The sequence below is a fragment of the Pleurodeles waltl genome, chromosome 5, assembly GCF_031143425.1.
Source record: "Pleurodeles waltl isolate 20211129_DDA chromosome 5, aPleWal1.hap1.20221129, whole genome shotgun sequence".
Classification (NCBI taxonomy): Eukaryota; Metazoa; Chordata; class Amphibia; order Caudata; family Salamandridae; genus Pleurodeles; species Pleurodeles waltl.
Genome location: NC_090444.1, coordinates 1,325,240,670 through 1,325,254,520, shown reverse-complemented (window position 1 = coordinate 1,325,254,520; position 13,851 = coordinate 1,325,240,670). Strand labels below are relative to the sequence as shown.

The 13,851-nt window shown below is 46.2% G+C and overlaps 1 protein-coding gene across 3 annotated transcripts in view; it reads right to left on the bottom strand.

Annotated features, from left to right (window-relative positions):
* Positions 1-13,851, bottom strand: part of SNX14 (sorting nexin 14) — a 627,761-nt gene that overhangs the window by 304,974 nt on the left and 308,936 nt on the right. For all 3 annotated transcript variants that reach the window (XM_069235584.1, XM_069235585.1, XM_069235586.1), the window contains one exon: positions 5,462-5,597. In XM_069235584.1, coding sequence (XP_069091685.1) covers positions 5,462-5,597 — 136 coding nt within the window. The remainder of the gene's footprint in view (positions 1-5,461; positions 5,598-13,851) is intronic.

Below are 13,851 nucleotides of genomic sequence, written 5' to 3'. Positions count from 1 at the left end.
AGGTGAGCGTTTTCTCCATTGCAAAAGCTGTTTCCGCTGTGTTTTTATCCACGGTGAATCCGCCCCGGAAAAGGTGGCGGATTGGCGGGTTGTGATACTGTGGGCGGTACATTGTCTTCCGCCTGTCTGTTGGCGGTGACCGCTGCGCTGCTTGTCTGTACCGCCGTGGCGGGCGGTGTGTTAAAGTGGCTGTCTATGTTGGCGGTTTCCGCCACGGTCATAATTCCCTTTTTTTGTCCGCCGGCCTGTTTGCGGTATTACTGCACCTTTAACACCGTCCGCCAGGGTTGTAATGACCCCATATATCTTCACCCCAGCAGGAGAAGTGGGGACTAAACATTAGGCGGACTACCTGCCACAGGGTCTATCCCACCGCTCAACGCTGATGATGCGTTTGGGGAGTCGAGGAGAAGGGGTGCAGAGATGGAGGCTGGGGGCCTGGGACCTGCAGGATCGAGAGGTGGCGCATGGGCTCCAGATAGACACTGAATTATATTTCAAAGAAAACGTGGGGTCGGTCACGTCCACAGTAGTGCTCTGGGAAGTATACAAGACAGTGCTTCGGTATAGCGCCCAGAATTTAGTGGCCCAGAAGAGAAGGAAGGCGTCGGAAACCTAGAGAAAGTTTGAGAACTAGCTCCTGGCACTCGAAGGGGTTTTGGGACAGGAATCCGCTCTCCCCGCACTCTGACAACTGGAACTAGTGAGCAATGAGTACAGGGAAAGGGCGGAGAGAGAGGTAAAAAGACAGTCGCGTACTACCCAGCACAGGCTCTATGAAACAGGAGATAATGCAGGGAAACTCCTAGCTTGCTGGGAAGGAGGGGGATGGAAGCAAGGTGGATACATGAAATAGTGACTCCGAAGGAAGCTAGAGTGTTGTCAAAAAGAAATTGCAGAGGACTTAGCCTGCTATTACCATGATTTGTTCAAGGCAAGACCATTGAAAGACGCCTGTCTCATTATGGGATACTTGTAGGGCATTGCAGTCTCAGTACTGGGCGCAGAGGCTCAGGCAGACTTAGAAGGTGATATCACCTTGGAAGAGGTGAAAGCCGCCATGACAAGGTTGCGTTTGGGGAAAGTCCCTGGCCCCAAAGGTTTCCTGGCAGACCTATTTAAGAGATTTGGCAATATCTTAGCCCCCCACCTCCTAAATATATTCCTGGAGGCAAGACGACAAGGAGCTCTCCTTTCTGATTTGAGATGAGCCGAGACTGTCTTTATCCACAAGGAAGGAAGGCCTAAAATGTCCTGTGCATCCTATAGATCAATTTCCCTCCTTAATGTAGTGAAATTTCGGGCCACAGTGTTAGCAAGGCACTTCCAAGGCGTTATTACTCCCCTAGTCCATAGAGACCAAGCCGGCTTTATGCTGGGACACTCCACAAAATACAATCTGAGGCACATGCACAACTGGCTGAATGCCATACTGAAACGTCCAGATGCACACACATTTTTAGGCCTTTATGCTGAGAAAGAATCCAACGCTGTGCACTGCCCCTTCTTGGAAGGCACACTGGCAAGATTTGGATTTGGCCCTCGGAATCAGGAATGGGTGAGACTGCTCTACTGTAACCCAGTAGTGGCAGTTAGAGTCAATGGGACACTTTCATCTGAGTTTCAGATTGCTCAGGGTACTAGGCAGGGATGTCCCCAGTCCCCCTTGTTGTTTGCCCTCACTATAGAATCCCTTGTGTGCATGATCCGTGCCCACCCCGAGCTGCATGGGTTCAGGATGAGAGAGGAGGAGACTGAAGAGGAAAGCATTTCATTACATGCTGATGACATACTCCTATTTGTCACGAGGCCCCTAGTATTACTCCCAAGACTTTTCCACTTGTTTGAGGAATATGGGCGCTACTCTGGCTACAAGATGAATTGGAACAAATCAGTTTTGTATGCCCAGCAGAAAGACACAGCTATTCATTCCCTCCCAAATCATCTGCAATATTCGCGTGAGGGATTCAAGTACCTCAGTATCTATATGACACATAGGGCAGACCCCTGCCATACTAGTAATTTGTGGAGGGCGACGAGAGACTGTCGAACTGACTTGGAATGCTGGAGAGGGCTCCTTACACTGATGGGGCGTGTAGCCATGTTTAAGATGATCCCTTTCCCGAATTCGCTATATGTTTTACAAAATACATATTAACAGATCCCATCCAGGAGTCTTCGTGACTCTGGCATGAGACATGCGCTCTTTCTGCGGGAGTGGAAACACCCTACTTTTCAACTGGAGAGACTGCAATGGGAAAGAAAATCCTGTCTCCAGTCTTTATACGGAGAAGGTGGCGGCAACACCTTTTACCAACCACTAAGGTGTCCCTCAGTGCATGGTCTAAGGGTACCACTGTACTGAGATGCCATCACCTACCCACAAGGGAGACCCCCCTCTTCCCCTTTGGGAGGGATGTTGGTTGCCAGAAATTAGTAAACTGATAGGTTTTGAGGCCTGGGACCACATCGGTATTTCCAAGGTTGGAGATGTGATGAGGGGGAGATATTATGCCTTTTGCATCCTTTCAAACTGAGCATGCACTTAGCAAGACACAGGGGGTCATTCCGACCCTGGCGGTCAAAGACCGCCAGGGCCGCGGATGACGGAAGCACCGCCAACAGGCTGGCAGTGCTTCCTTGTCCATTCTGACCGCGGCGGTAAAGCCGCGGTCAGAAAACCGGGGCCGGCGGTTTCCCGCCGGTTTACCCCCGGCTGGGCGAATCCGCCATGGCGGCGATGGGGATTCTGACCCCCTTACCGCCAGCCTGTTTCTGGTGGTTGTCACCCCCAGGAAGAGGCTGGCGGTAACGGGTGTCTAGGGGCCCCTGCACTGCCCATGCCACTGGCATGGGCAGTGCAGGAGCCCCCTAACAGGGCCCCATTAAGCTTTTCACTGTCTGCTTAGCAGACAGTGAAAAGCGCGACAGGTGCAACTGCACCCGTCGCACCCCCGCAACACCGCCGGCTCCATTCGGAGCCGGCTTCTGTGTTGCAGGGCTCCTTCCCGCTGGGCCGGCGGGCGCTACCTTGGGTAGCGCCCGCCGGACCAGCGGGAAGGTCAGAATGGCACCAGCGGTCTTTTGACCACGGTGCGGCCAAATGGCGGTTCCCGCCAGGCGGGCGGCAAACGCCGCCCGCCGGGGTCAGAATGACCATCACAGTTCCTTCACTATGCATGTCTGTGGCACGCATGGAAAGCGGAGGGCCTCCAGAGGGAGGGGCTACCTGACTACGCCCTGCTGGAAGGTAGATTATTGATGGAGAGCCTAGACATAAAAGCAATGTCCATGACGTATAGGACTATTACCAATAACATGCCTGACACATTGTTGCTTATTTCTCTCTAGTTTTGGTGCTATGAATATTTACCAATATGTAAAGCTTACTTGGGCATGTTATGCACCTGCTGAAAACCAAATAAGAAGAGTTAATAAAAAAAATAGTGTATATGGCATTTGTACCTGGAAGTGGTAGACAGCTACAATCACCTTGGCATCTACCTGCACTCAAATGGCATTTTTGCACCAAAAACAATACATTGCACCAAAAAGGGAAGGCTTTAACTTATGCCTTATGTCTGTTAGCAAAAAACCTGGACGGCCTCTATTTTCTGCCGCTGTTAGCAGTAATTTCAGCAAAACTGCTTCCCACGATCACTTATGCAAGTGCGGCTTTGAGAGGACAAGATGCAGTCCTCTTGGACACACTGCAGACCAACGCTTAACGGCAAGCATTCGCCCTGCCACAAAATGTTCGCAGTCACAAATCTGCCTTGAGAATGGCCTTAAAAAACAAGACCTGGGTAGAAGATCAACTACAATAAAATGTTGGTTCAAGATGCGGCAATCGAAGGACGCTCCACTAAATAGTGCCCTATGGGTGGCCATGCAAAGCGACTCACAATCAGCTTATCAAAAATATTTAGACAATTCCATCAAAATATTGACCTTGATCGAACTATGGGCCATGAACACAACATATGCTACCTTTAAAAGAGTAGTCAACAAAGTAGTTAAATTACACTCGTGCCTGGCAGATAAAATCAATTTCAGAGCCCGATCTCATGCCTGGACAGTGATCAACAGCTATGGTGCCCTGAAACCAGCAATGTATCTTAGTATCCCCTATCCAGCTCACATAAACATCAGAGTAATGGCCACGCGCCTCGGCCGCACTCCAGCATTGGCAAGTCGGCCAAACTGGGAATACAGTGGGGCCACAGAAGGCAGATTCTGAAAAGCCACAAGAGATGATCTTATCCACCAAGTCTGCATTTGCCCTACTTTACGCCACCTCCAAACAAAGCTACTAAAAAAGGCTTTCAATGACAGAAGCATTCGCTCATGTAGAGGTGCCATAATAGCGAGCCTTAACCATGATAACCCACATTTTAATTGCTAATTGGTTAAATTCTTGCTCTTGGTGCACGTTTGATCCCTCCACAAAGCAACTATTAAGAACTATCCAAGAGATGGAGAGATCAATGCTAGGTTCTTGGAGGGTAGCTTAGAGGAGGTATTCTCTCAAATAACTCAAATGTACCTTTTGTAAATATTATTTTTAATTACTAATCATAAAAGAAGTGTGCACTGGGACACTATGCATGTTTACCTCATTCATTTTAAACTGGGTTATGTTATCTCATTTGATATATTTAAGTATTTCTGCATCCTGACCTCTCCAATCTGCATGCATAACAATATCCCTCCTTGTTTGGACATTTAATTCCAAACTAAGCCGATCAAGCTACCAGGAATTTTCAGTTTACCATAATGATCTATTCGAAACTGTAAATATTCTGAGCATTAGCTGATTGTCCCTTTCCCACGAAATGCTTCTCCATTCGATACAATTTCCGGGTTGCAAGAGGGACGTTCATTTGATGAAACTAGGACGTCCTATCCTGAAGGTTTATATTCATCTGTATTGTTTCTCTACTAGGGGACACGCATGACGTGGACTTTCCACTATAAGGTAACCACGGTGCCTACATGATTTGGGCTTTCAAAATGGAAAACATAATTATTTTCCAACTTGATTTATTTAGTAGTTTCATTACACACATAAGAAAACTGGGGCATGCACTACATTTACTTTTCAAGGAGCAGTTATGTGTCCAGTGCCCATTTCTGAATACTTAATTTCTACCCAATCCACTTTGCTGCACCATCATTAACACAGCATAAAACCACAGACCACACATTAAAGACGGACACATTTCAGGGATTGGGTATCCCGTCATTGTGTCCTCCAATGCATACCTCACTCAATCCATACATCCCACAGTAATAGAGAAATACAATTCCTAGGAATTAAATATAAAATGACATTGTTATTTCTACTTTATGTTTTCATCACAATGTACATCAAGTGAATACAACTATGAAAGCTCTCCTCTCTCTAGGTTTTACAAAATTAACATAAGGCAGAATATGTTAACATTATCTCAGGACTCACCATGTCAGTTTCGGTTTCCGTCATACCATGGTTTGGTAGTAGAGCACCCTCCATCGTTGTTGCACCTTTAAAAACACCTTTGATTTTGTTTCCTATTTTGCTGATTCCAAATGATTCTCCTCTTTTTTGCGTGCTCCTAGGAGTCATATGAAAAAGAACACATAATTGCAAAGAAAAATATAGCACTGGTTTAGAAAGCTGCTATATGAAGAAAAGAAAAGAATTATGCCCGCTAATTTTGTACATCAAATTAGCGGAGTTTATGTATATTTTAGTGCCTTCATAGCTCAGTAAAATATGCTATGCAGGTAATGTATTGCAAACTGAAGGAGACACTGTAATCTCAGTGCTAGTCAATTTTATAAGCAATGTCCTCCTGAAGAAGAAAGGACACTAGATGTACTTTTCTAATGCTACTTTTCAAATGCAAATCCATTACATAGCTTCTTAAAACTGGGATGGCTCTCCCTGTTCTATTTTCTATCACATGCCACCTTTTCACCCAAAGGTGAACTCAACAATCTGTGAGCCCATTGACATGCGCTGCCTTGTTCATGAGACTCTATTTAACAGATTCTAGCTTTTTTGAAAGAAGATACACCCAAATGGAGATGGCTACTGTCACTTGATAATAGGCTATGATGTGGCCGGAAGTAGCGGCGGCGGGTTTATAGTCCAAGAGCACAAGCCCATTTTACATACAACCATGGTGGAGAGATTTCCTACCAGCTCTGCCCATTAAAGGTCCATCTAGTCCCACATAACTGGATCCCTTGCCTACGCTTGTATGGATTAGGTAGAAATGCGTGTTTTTTACTGTGTCTGATATAGCTGGTGGCTGTTCTCAGGGACACCGTATGGATGGCTGGACAAAACTGTCTTTTCCCTAACGTCGGTTTGCGTCCATGGTGGACGTTACAGCAGGAATGCACATGTTGCTCAGAATCCACATTGCTTGGACTCCAGTGGTGGGTGGTAGGGTTTCCTATCTCTTTCATCTGTAATATACTTTTAACCCTCCTCAGTGCAACTCCCCCAACTCCACTTTTCTGTACTGTTGGATGTTGCCTAGCAAGATGAGCACTGTGAATGAAATAGTCCTGAGAACAATGAACAGATCTGACCAGTGTGGACGGATCTGACGCTACCTCCAAGTAGAGCCCACAAAATATGGACAAAGAGTTAAGATGCACTTCCCATGATGGGAAGACAATGTACATTTTTCAACAAAGCTTGTTTTTGGTAGGCTTCACACCTGTGTGCCCAAAGCTGGCAAAATAGAGGTCATCTTCGGTCACTGACAGGCTTGGGTCAAGCTCAGATTCCTGGAACTCCTTGTCATTTTGACCAGCACAAGTATGAGGAGCTGGACTGCCTGAGAGGAGAGGAGCAAACTATAACATTTATGCCGAGGCTTATCCGAGGAGGCAGCAAGCGGGGGAAGACTGTGTGCTTATAATATGGCCAGGCAGTATGTTGCAAGACAATGCCGGACATACTTGGGGCTCAGACCAAGCTGATGTTTTAGCAATCACGGTCACTCATAAGGGGTGCTCTGCAACTTTCGAGGGCCATCAAATAGATGAGTGGCGACAGGGCTGCAGTGTGCAGCATTCAAAGAACCTCAATCTTGTGTTTTTTTCTTTGTGTACTTTGTTGAACACGTGTGGAATAAAATGTTGCGGCCAAACCTTATGAAATGCCCTTTCCAAAATGGTGGTCTATCCAGGGATTACTATAGGCGCGTCCCAAGATGAAGTCAGAGCTTTTCTTGTAATGGCATAGCCTTTTTTTATTGATATGTAAAGGAGGCATTAGAGAGTGAAAGATGCATCACAATACATTTGTTCCCATATTTTTCATCTCATTCACTGCCCGCTTGCTACTATATTTGCCCCTGATTTTTGGTCCTTGCAGCCATAGTAACTTTTGGATCTTGTACATGGGGTTATGGCTTGACTATTTTCTCTGGCCTACAGTTAGGGAGAGATGGTGGTCCCTTTAGGGTAAATGTATCCGCCACCCTCTGTACACATATTTCTAATTCTTACAGTTCCAAAGATAAGACAGTTTAAGGTTGTAGTTGGATACCTATAACAAGTGTTGGGGATCCAGTGGGAAGGAAATGATGAAGCCTTGGGGTCCCATGGGAACCACTGCCAGTGAAAGATCTTGCCATGACCTGCTTTGTTAGGGTTATAAAACCCCTCACGTTTGGTACCAATAGGAGACTTCATAGTGGGTGTTAATCCACTGCAACATCAGTCCCATTAAAAAAAAAACAAGAAAACCAGCTCGGTCCTTATCTGAGTTCCACTTGGACTAAGGGGGTCATTCTGACCCTGGCGGTCATGGACCGCCAGGGCCAAAGACCGCGGAAGCACCGCCAACAGGCTGGCGGTGCTTCCGGGGGCATTCTGACCACGGCGGTAAAGCCGCGGTCAGAAAAGGGAAGCCGGCAGTTTCCCGCCGGCTTCCCGCTGCCCCAGGGAATCCTCCACGGCGGCGCTGCAAGCAGCGCCGCCATGGGGATTCCGACCCCCTTCCCGCCAGCCTGGTTCTGGCGGTTTTCACCGCCAGAACCTGGCTGGCGGGAACGGTTTTCACCGCCAGAACAGGGCTGGGGGCCCCTGCAGTGCCCATGCCACTGGCATGGGCACTGCAGGGGCCCCCTAACAGGGCCCCACATTGATTTTCAGTGTCTGCGAGGCAGACACTGAAAATCGCGACGGGTGCAACTGCACCCGTCGCACACCAGCAACTCCGCCGGCTCCATTCGGAGCCGGCATCCTCGTTGCTGGTGCTTTCCCGCTGGGCGGGCGGGCGGCCTTTTGGCGGTCGCCCGCCCCGCCCAGCGGAAAAGCCAGAATTACCACGGCGGTCATTTGACCGCGCAGCGGTATTCTGCCGGGGGAACCGAAGTTAGAATGACCCCCTAAGCCTTAACTGAAAAAAGACAACTGATGACTGGTAGCCACTAGGACCTTGAGAGTCTTAGCACTGTACAAATCTTCATTTACTTCGACTTGTGTGAGACTCTTGCTTTTTGGAAAGTGGGTGTTTGACTGAGGAGTTTTGGACTATTTTACTGGGAACTCAGCACCCGGGTCTACAGCCCACTACATTTTACAGTTTTTTGCCAGGGAGCATTAAAACAGAAGGCTACAGTATAATAGCCAATTGAATACAATGCATATCTTTAACTGTCACCACTGTCCCATTACATGGGTCCTGAGATGGCCAAGAACATATTAAAACTTCCACATGGAATAACTCTATGCTACTACTATAATGATAAGAAACCAATGTATGCTTGTGGTTAGTCTGAAGACTACATTGGTTGGGTCAGTCTTTTCTCAGCACCCAGGCAAGCACAAAAAATAATGTTGGACTCTGAACTGTAGGACCTGGTTTCAGTTTTTTTTAAAAACAGCTTATTTATACCTACCTTTATCGGTTTAGTTCTGCTCGTACTTATGTGACAAAAACTATACTAAAAGCAGCAAGGACTAGTAAGTTATCAATAAATATTCAAACTACTGTTCTCCACACGAATGGCCTGAAACTGCCTGGCCAGGTGCCTTGAGACTCCCTTGGCTATTTATTTGTCTGGGTGGTTTTCAGTCAGGTTTACTGACCAAGACCAGGACAAAAATATTCTAGACCAAAATATAAAGTACTTTGTTTCTTGAACAAGAGCATTCAGGTTACTACCAATGTAAAGTTCCAAAGTAAAAAGCAGTCCACAAGTATGGGAAAACAGATACTCTGGAGTGCCACCTCCCTCACAGAGGGCCCAAAGAAAAAACAAGAAATGGATGTTGTACAAGAGATTTACCCTTACTGTTCCCAAAGCACATCTTCTGATGTAGCCAACTGTTACTCTTCTGTCCTTCAAATTTCTGATGCTAGGCCCATTGATAAAATGGTAACATTTGGACTTTAAAAAAGCTAGGGCGCCTTGGTATTATACTGATTAATACTAACTAATGCTCATTAGGAGTCTGATCCCGAGCTTTGAATGACATCACACTGAATTTTCAGGGGCTCTGGTATAATTTCAGCTCAATTACTGTTGCATAATTTGTCTGCAAACCCCCAAGAAAGACATTTTGGAACTACAGTGCCTATAAAAATCAAGCAACAAGGCTCTTATTTAACTTTGAAAACAAAACTGCTCACTTAATGCTAGCTCTCAAAGAACTACATTTTCTCTTGGTGCAGATAGGAAAATTCAAATTACTCTGCATCACGTTCAAGGCATGGGAAGGGTAGATTTTTGAAATATCCTCTAGCTTTACTTCCTTCCAATGAGCAAAATTCCAACTTGAGATCCAACAAGGTAATCCTAAATATTTAATCTAGATTCAATTGCATGAAACATGAGAAAAGATCAATAAAACATTTGGGAACACTAACATGGTCTAGTATCATTCAATATGTCAATAAAAAGCTGAAAACCTGCCTTTTCAAGGAGACTTTCTCTCCTCCATCAATCCACTGGGATATGTGAGCATGGACTCGCAAACATCCAATCTATCTCAACCATGAACATGGTCTCATTTGGGGAGATGATTGGTCTTTATTCCTGACAGCCTCTCTCTGTAGTGCCGAGAAGTGACTTCCAACAAAGTCCAGTGAGATTTGCATCACAAACTACCATAATGATTTGGGGCTTTTGAAGTGGTGTGTATGAGAATCAGAGAGTACACTACAAGTGCAATATTAATTGAGGGAGGCTGTAGACTCTTTCTTTAAATTCCCATCCATCACAGCGTATGTAGAGGTTAGTATTAGGTAGATAGAAATTTATATCTACAAGTTTATGAGCATGCAATGCACTGATTCATTATATTAACCACTGTTGAATGATGTTTCACAGCAATAAAATTGGAATGTAACTGTGCCTGTAAAGTAGTGACTCAATATTTGTGACTCCTTACAAACTGTTAGACTATCCATGCACCCTTAGGAACAGATGATGCCTACCACAGTTCTAGAAATGCTTCTGGGAGTCTGACGTTACTGGCCATTCAAAGACACTACTTACACAGGTATCCTACAGCCCTACTTATCTGCAGATCAAGCAAGAGTAGAAAAAGCTCTTTAACAGGAATCCTTGTTTCTTTCTTTTTAAGACCCCCCCCCCACTTTATTAATGGAATGCTTTATCATCAAGTCTCATCCTGTTTCCTGGATGGAATCAATCATGTTCCAGGGAGCCCTGTAGGATATTACCTTAACAGGTTTAATTATTCAATGACACACCACAATAGCAAGATGTGAAAATGTGTCACAAGAAATGGACGAGAAACTAAAACGTTTTTGATTACATCTTGGTTAAAATGCAAAGAATAGTTTACGTGGGTACTAAATTTATTTTTGAAGAATGGAATGCCTAATGGAAAAGTTGTGCGGTCACCAAAGGTTCATTACACAACTTGTCACCTGGATCAGTTTTCACTTCAAGGTTGAGCCTACCTCAGTCACTGAACATGAACACAGGTGGAAACAGCAATTTGTAACTGACAATAGGACTGCACATCTAGCTGCCCTTTAACATATTACGGCAGTCAGTTTTTTTGCGGGGAATGCAGAGACCAATTTTCCTGCAGTTCTCCTTAAGTAAGACCATTGTTTTGGAAAGGATATCCAGTGGCTAGCTGGAGAACCTGGTACTATTTACCACTGAGCTTACAGTGTCTCTTTACTGCAGCAGTAGGACGCTAGAATATTCAGATTTAAAAAATGAACATCAAATAAGGGGCAAATATGGGTTGAAATAAATGTAATATTAAACTAGCGGAGACAGTATTAAGGGATGTTGCGTTATAGTCCTAAATAAACAGAAGTTGAAACAAGTATAGCATGCACAAATTGGGAACACTGATGCAGTTTTATTTGAAATGGGTTAATATGCATTTTAACAATGTTTTATCAGTTTGTGCCCAGAACGACAAACAGCTTAGCAGGGAAACAATTACTGCAAATCCTTTAAAGCAATAGTCCATGCATCCCCATAGCAGCGCGTGGCTTGAAACAGGCCCTGACTTACTGTACAGCTCCAGGGAGAGGCGGCATAATGCCGGATGGGGGTGTTGGGGCTGACTGAGTATGAGGGGAAACAGATGAAGATGATGATCCCTGGCGTGACAACCCAGCCTGCTCTAATGCGGTTGGTTCGATGCAGTGCTTACAATCTTGATCACAGCAAGAGCAACTTATGTATACAGAAATTAAAAAAAAAAATCCAAGAGGCAGCCATCATAAGTGAAAAAAGACAAACAGACATACATTAGGCATGATTAGGCATTCTTCTTCGATCTAAAGCCATTACTGTATGGAATTAGTACATCTGGCCTTCTGCACATCTCCTGGGTCATGCTATTGATACTGCCTTTAGTACCCTTCAATGTGAAAATCAAAAACGTTATTTTATGACCTGTATGTTATGTTTTTTGAGTTCTCCTTTAACTTACACTTGAGAAAATAATGTGGTAATAAATATATAACAAATAAAATAAAGATCAAACAACATTTCAAAAATGTTCCTTCATTCCCTAATAAATAAATTACATTAGTGGGTATTAACTCCTACGATGAGGCTGACACCGATGGGATGCTAAATTGTACGGAAGAGACTCCCCACACTGATTTTACAACTATAACCAATTCTAGAACCAAGAACCATTTTTTCAGCCCACATATAGGTAAAATAATTTTCTTGTTTGTAGGAACACCGAGAACGAATTACTCATTAAAAGCTAATAAAAACTTATAGGAATTTAAGAATGCAATGCGCCATAAATAGCTTCCCGAGGCCATTTTAAGATATCTTACCGCTGGTGCAAAAAAGATAGGAATGCTTGTGGAATATGCAAGGGATCAAATGCAGCTGTTTCATTTTTTTATGCAGCAAAAATTGCGCTAGCTCAATATGCTGTATTTTAAAGGTGTACTTGTAGGCTATGAATTATTTGCTAAAGTGCATACTGCTCATTTTAAATGATATATTAGCATGTCTTACATATGGTTTCAGAATGTTTTTCCGTCTTGTACTTATGTGTAAATCTTTCTGTAATATGGACTGGAGTAAAAGCTGTTTGTGTCATTCTATACCACAGGCAGCAAAAATAGTATTTACTCACGTTTATACAATATCGTGAAGTTCCCACTGTTATGAAAATCTGGCATACAAAATATTATGCATTATATACACAGTCTTATGGTGGCGGAGCCAAGATGGCCACCGAGTCGGGCGCCTAACGAGGAGCTCCGACTCGGACCTGGTTAAAGCATCCTGCAGGGCACTCCCGTGGAACGGAGGCAGTTCCCGGTGGTGAGCGCCCGGTCCCTGGGAGGCGCGCGGGGCTGTTCGAGCCCGCGCGGAAAGATTGAGCCGGCGAGGGAGCCGGAGGAAGGGCACGGCCACTGAGTTGCGCAATGGCGGCGCCCCGGAGCCCCGTGCCTCTGACGGGAGGGGCCGGGAACCGGGGGCGGAGGTAAGAGGCCTGGGGCCTTTGGGTCAGGGGAGCATCGGGGGCCGCGGCCCAGGCACTGGGGTGACCCCCCCGCGGCTGTATCGCTCTTTCTTCTTCCCCCCCCTCCCTCCCTGCCTCCTTTGTGCCGGCTGAGCGGTGCGGCGGGCACCAGCGGATTGCGCCGCGGGGAATAAGCCGCCCAAAGCATTAAGCAGCGAGGGGACATAGGAGCAGGAAAAGCAGCTGTGTCCGGGCACGGTACCCGGCCCGGACACGAAGAAATCTTAAAGGAGCCACATCGAGTGAGCAGCAAGAGCCTCTTGAAGCCTCATTGGGAAACTGACTAACAGCTGCTCCCCCCCCCCTCCCATCCAGGGACGGGGAAACAGAAAGGAGCGAGGAGGGCAAAGGGGGCAACACAGCAAGCAGGCAAAAAAACAGCGGAGAGGGGCAGCCCAACCGGAGGGCTTCCCCCCCCCTCCTTTTCCCCCCTGCGCCCTCATCGGACATTCCCGCGTCGCGCAGGTTGGGGCCTGCGGACGCACACGGAGGGGAAACTGGCAGAGGAATATTGCGGCCACCAGGATTGCCCTGCCTCTCCCCCTCCTCGGCGGGGGCTCGGCACGGGGCGGACGCTCAGCGGAGGCACTTGCGCTCGACCAGGGACCGGAGCGCCCAACTAACAGCACCAAGATCCCCCCCCCCTGACAGCTGCACTTGACCCAGCATACTCCTTCACAGTTCGAATAGAAAGGGAGGGACCAGGAACAGGGACTGGGGTCCTAAACAAAGTACACCACGCCAAAAGGTAGATTGGAACTCCCGGGGCGCATCGTCGCTTTAGAAACGCTCAGTTTAACTGATCTCTGACAACGGGAAATACAGAAGAAGAATAACAATGGCCGGGAA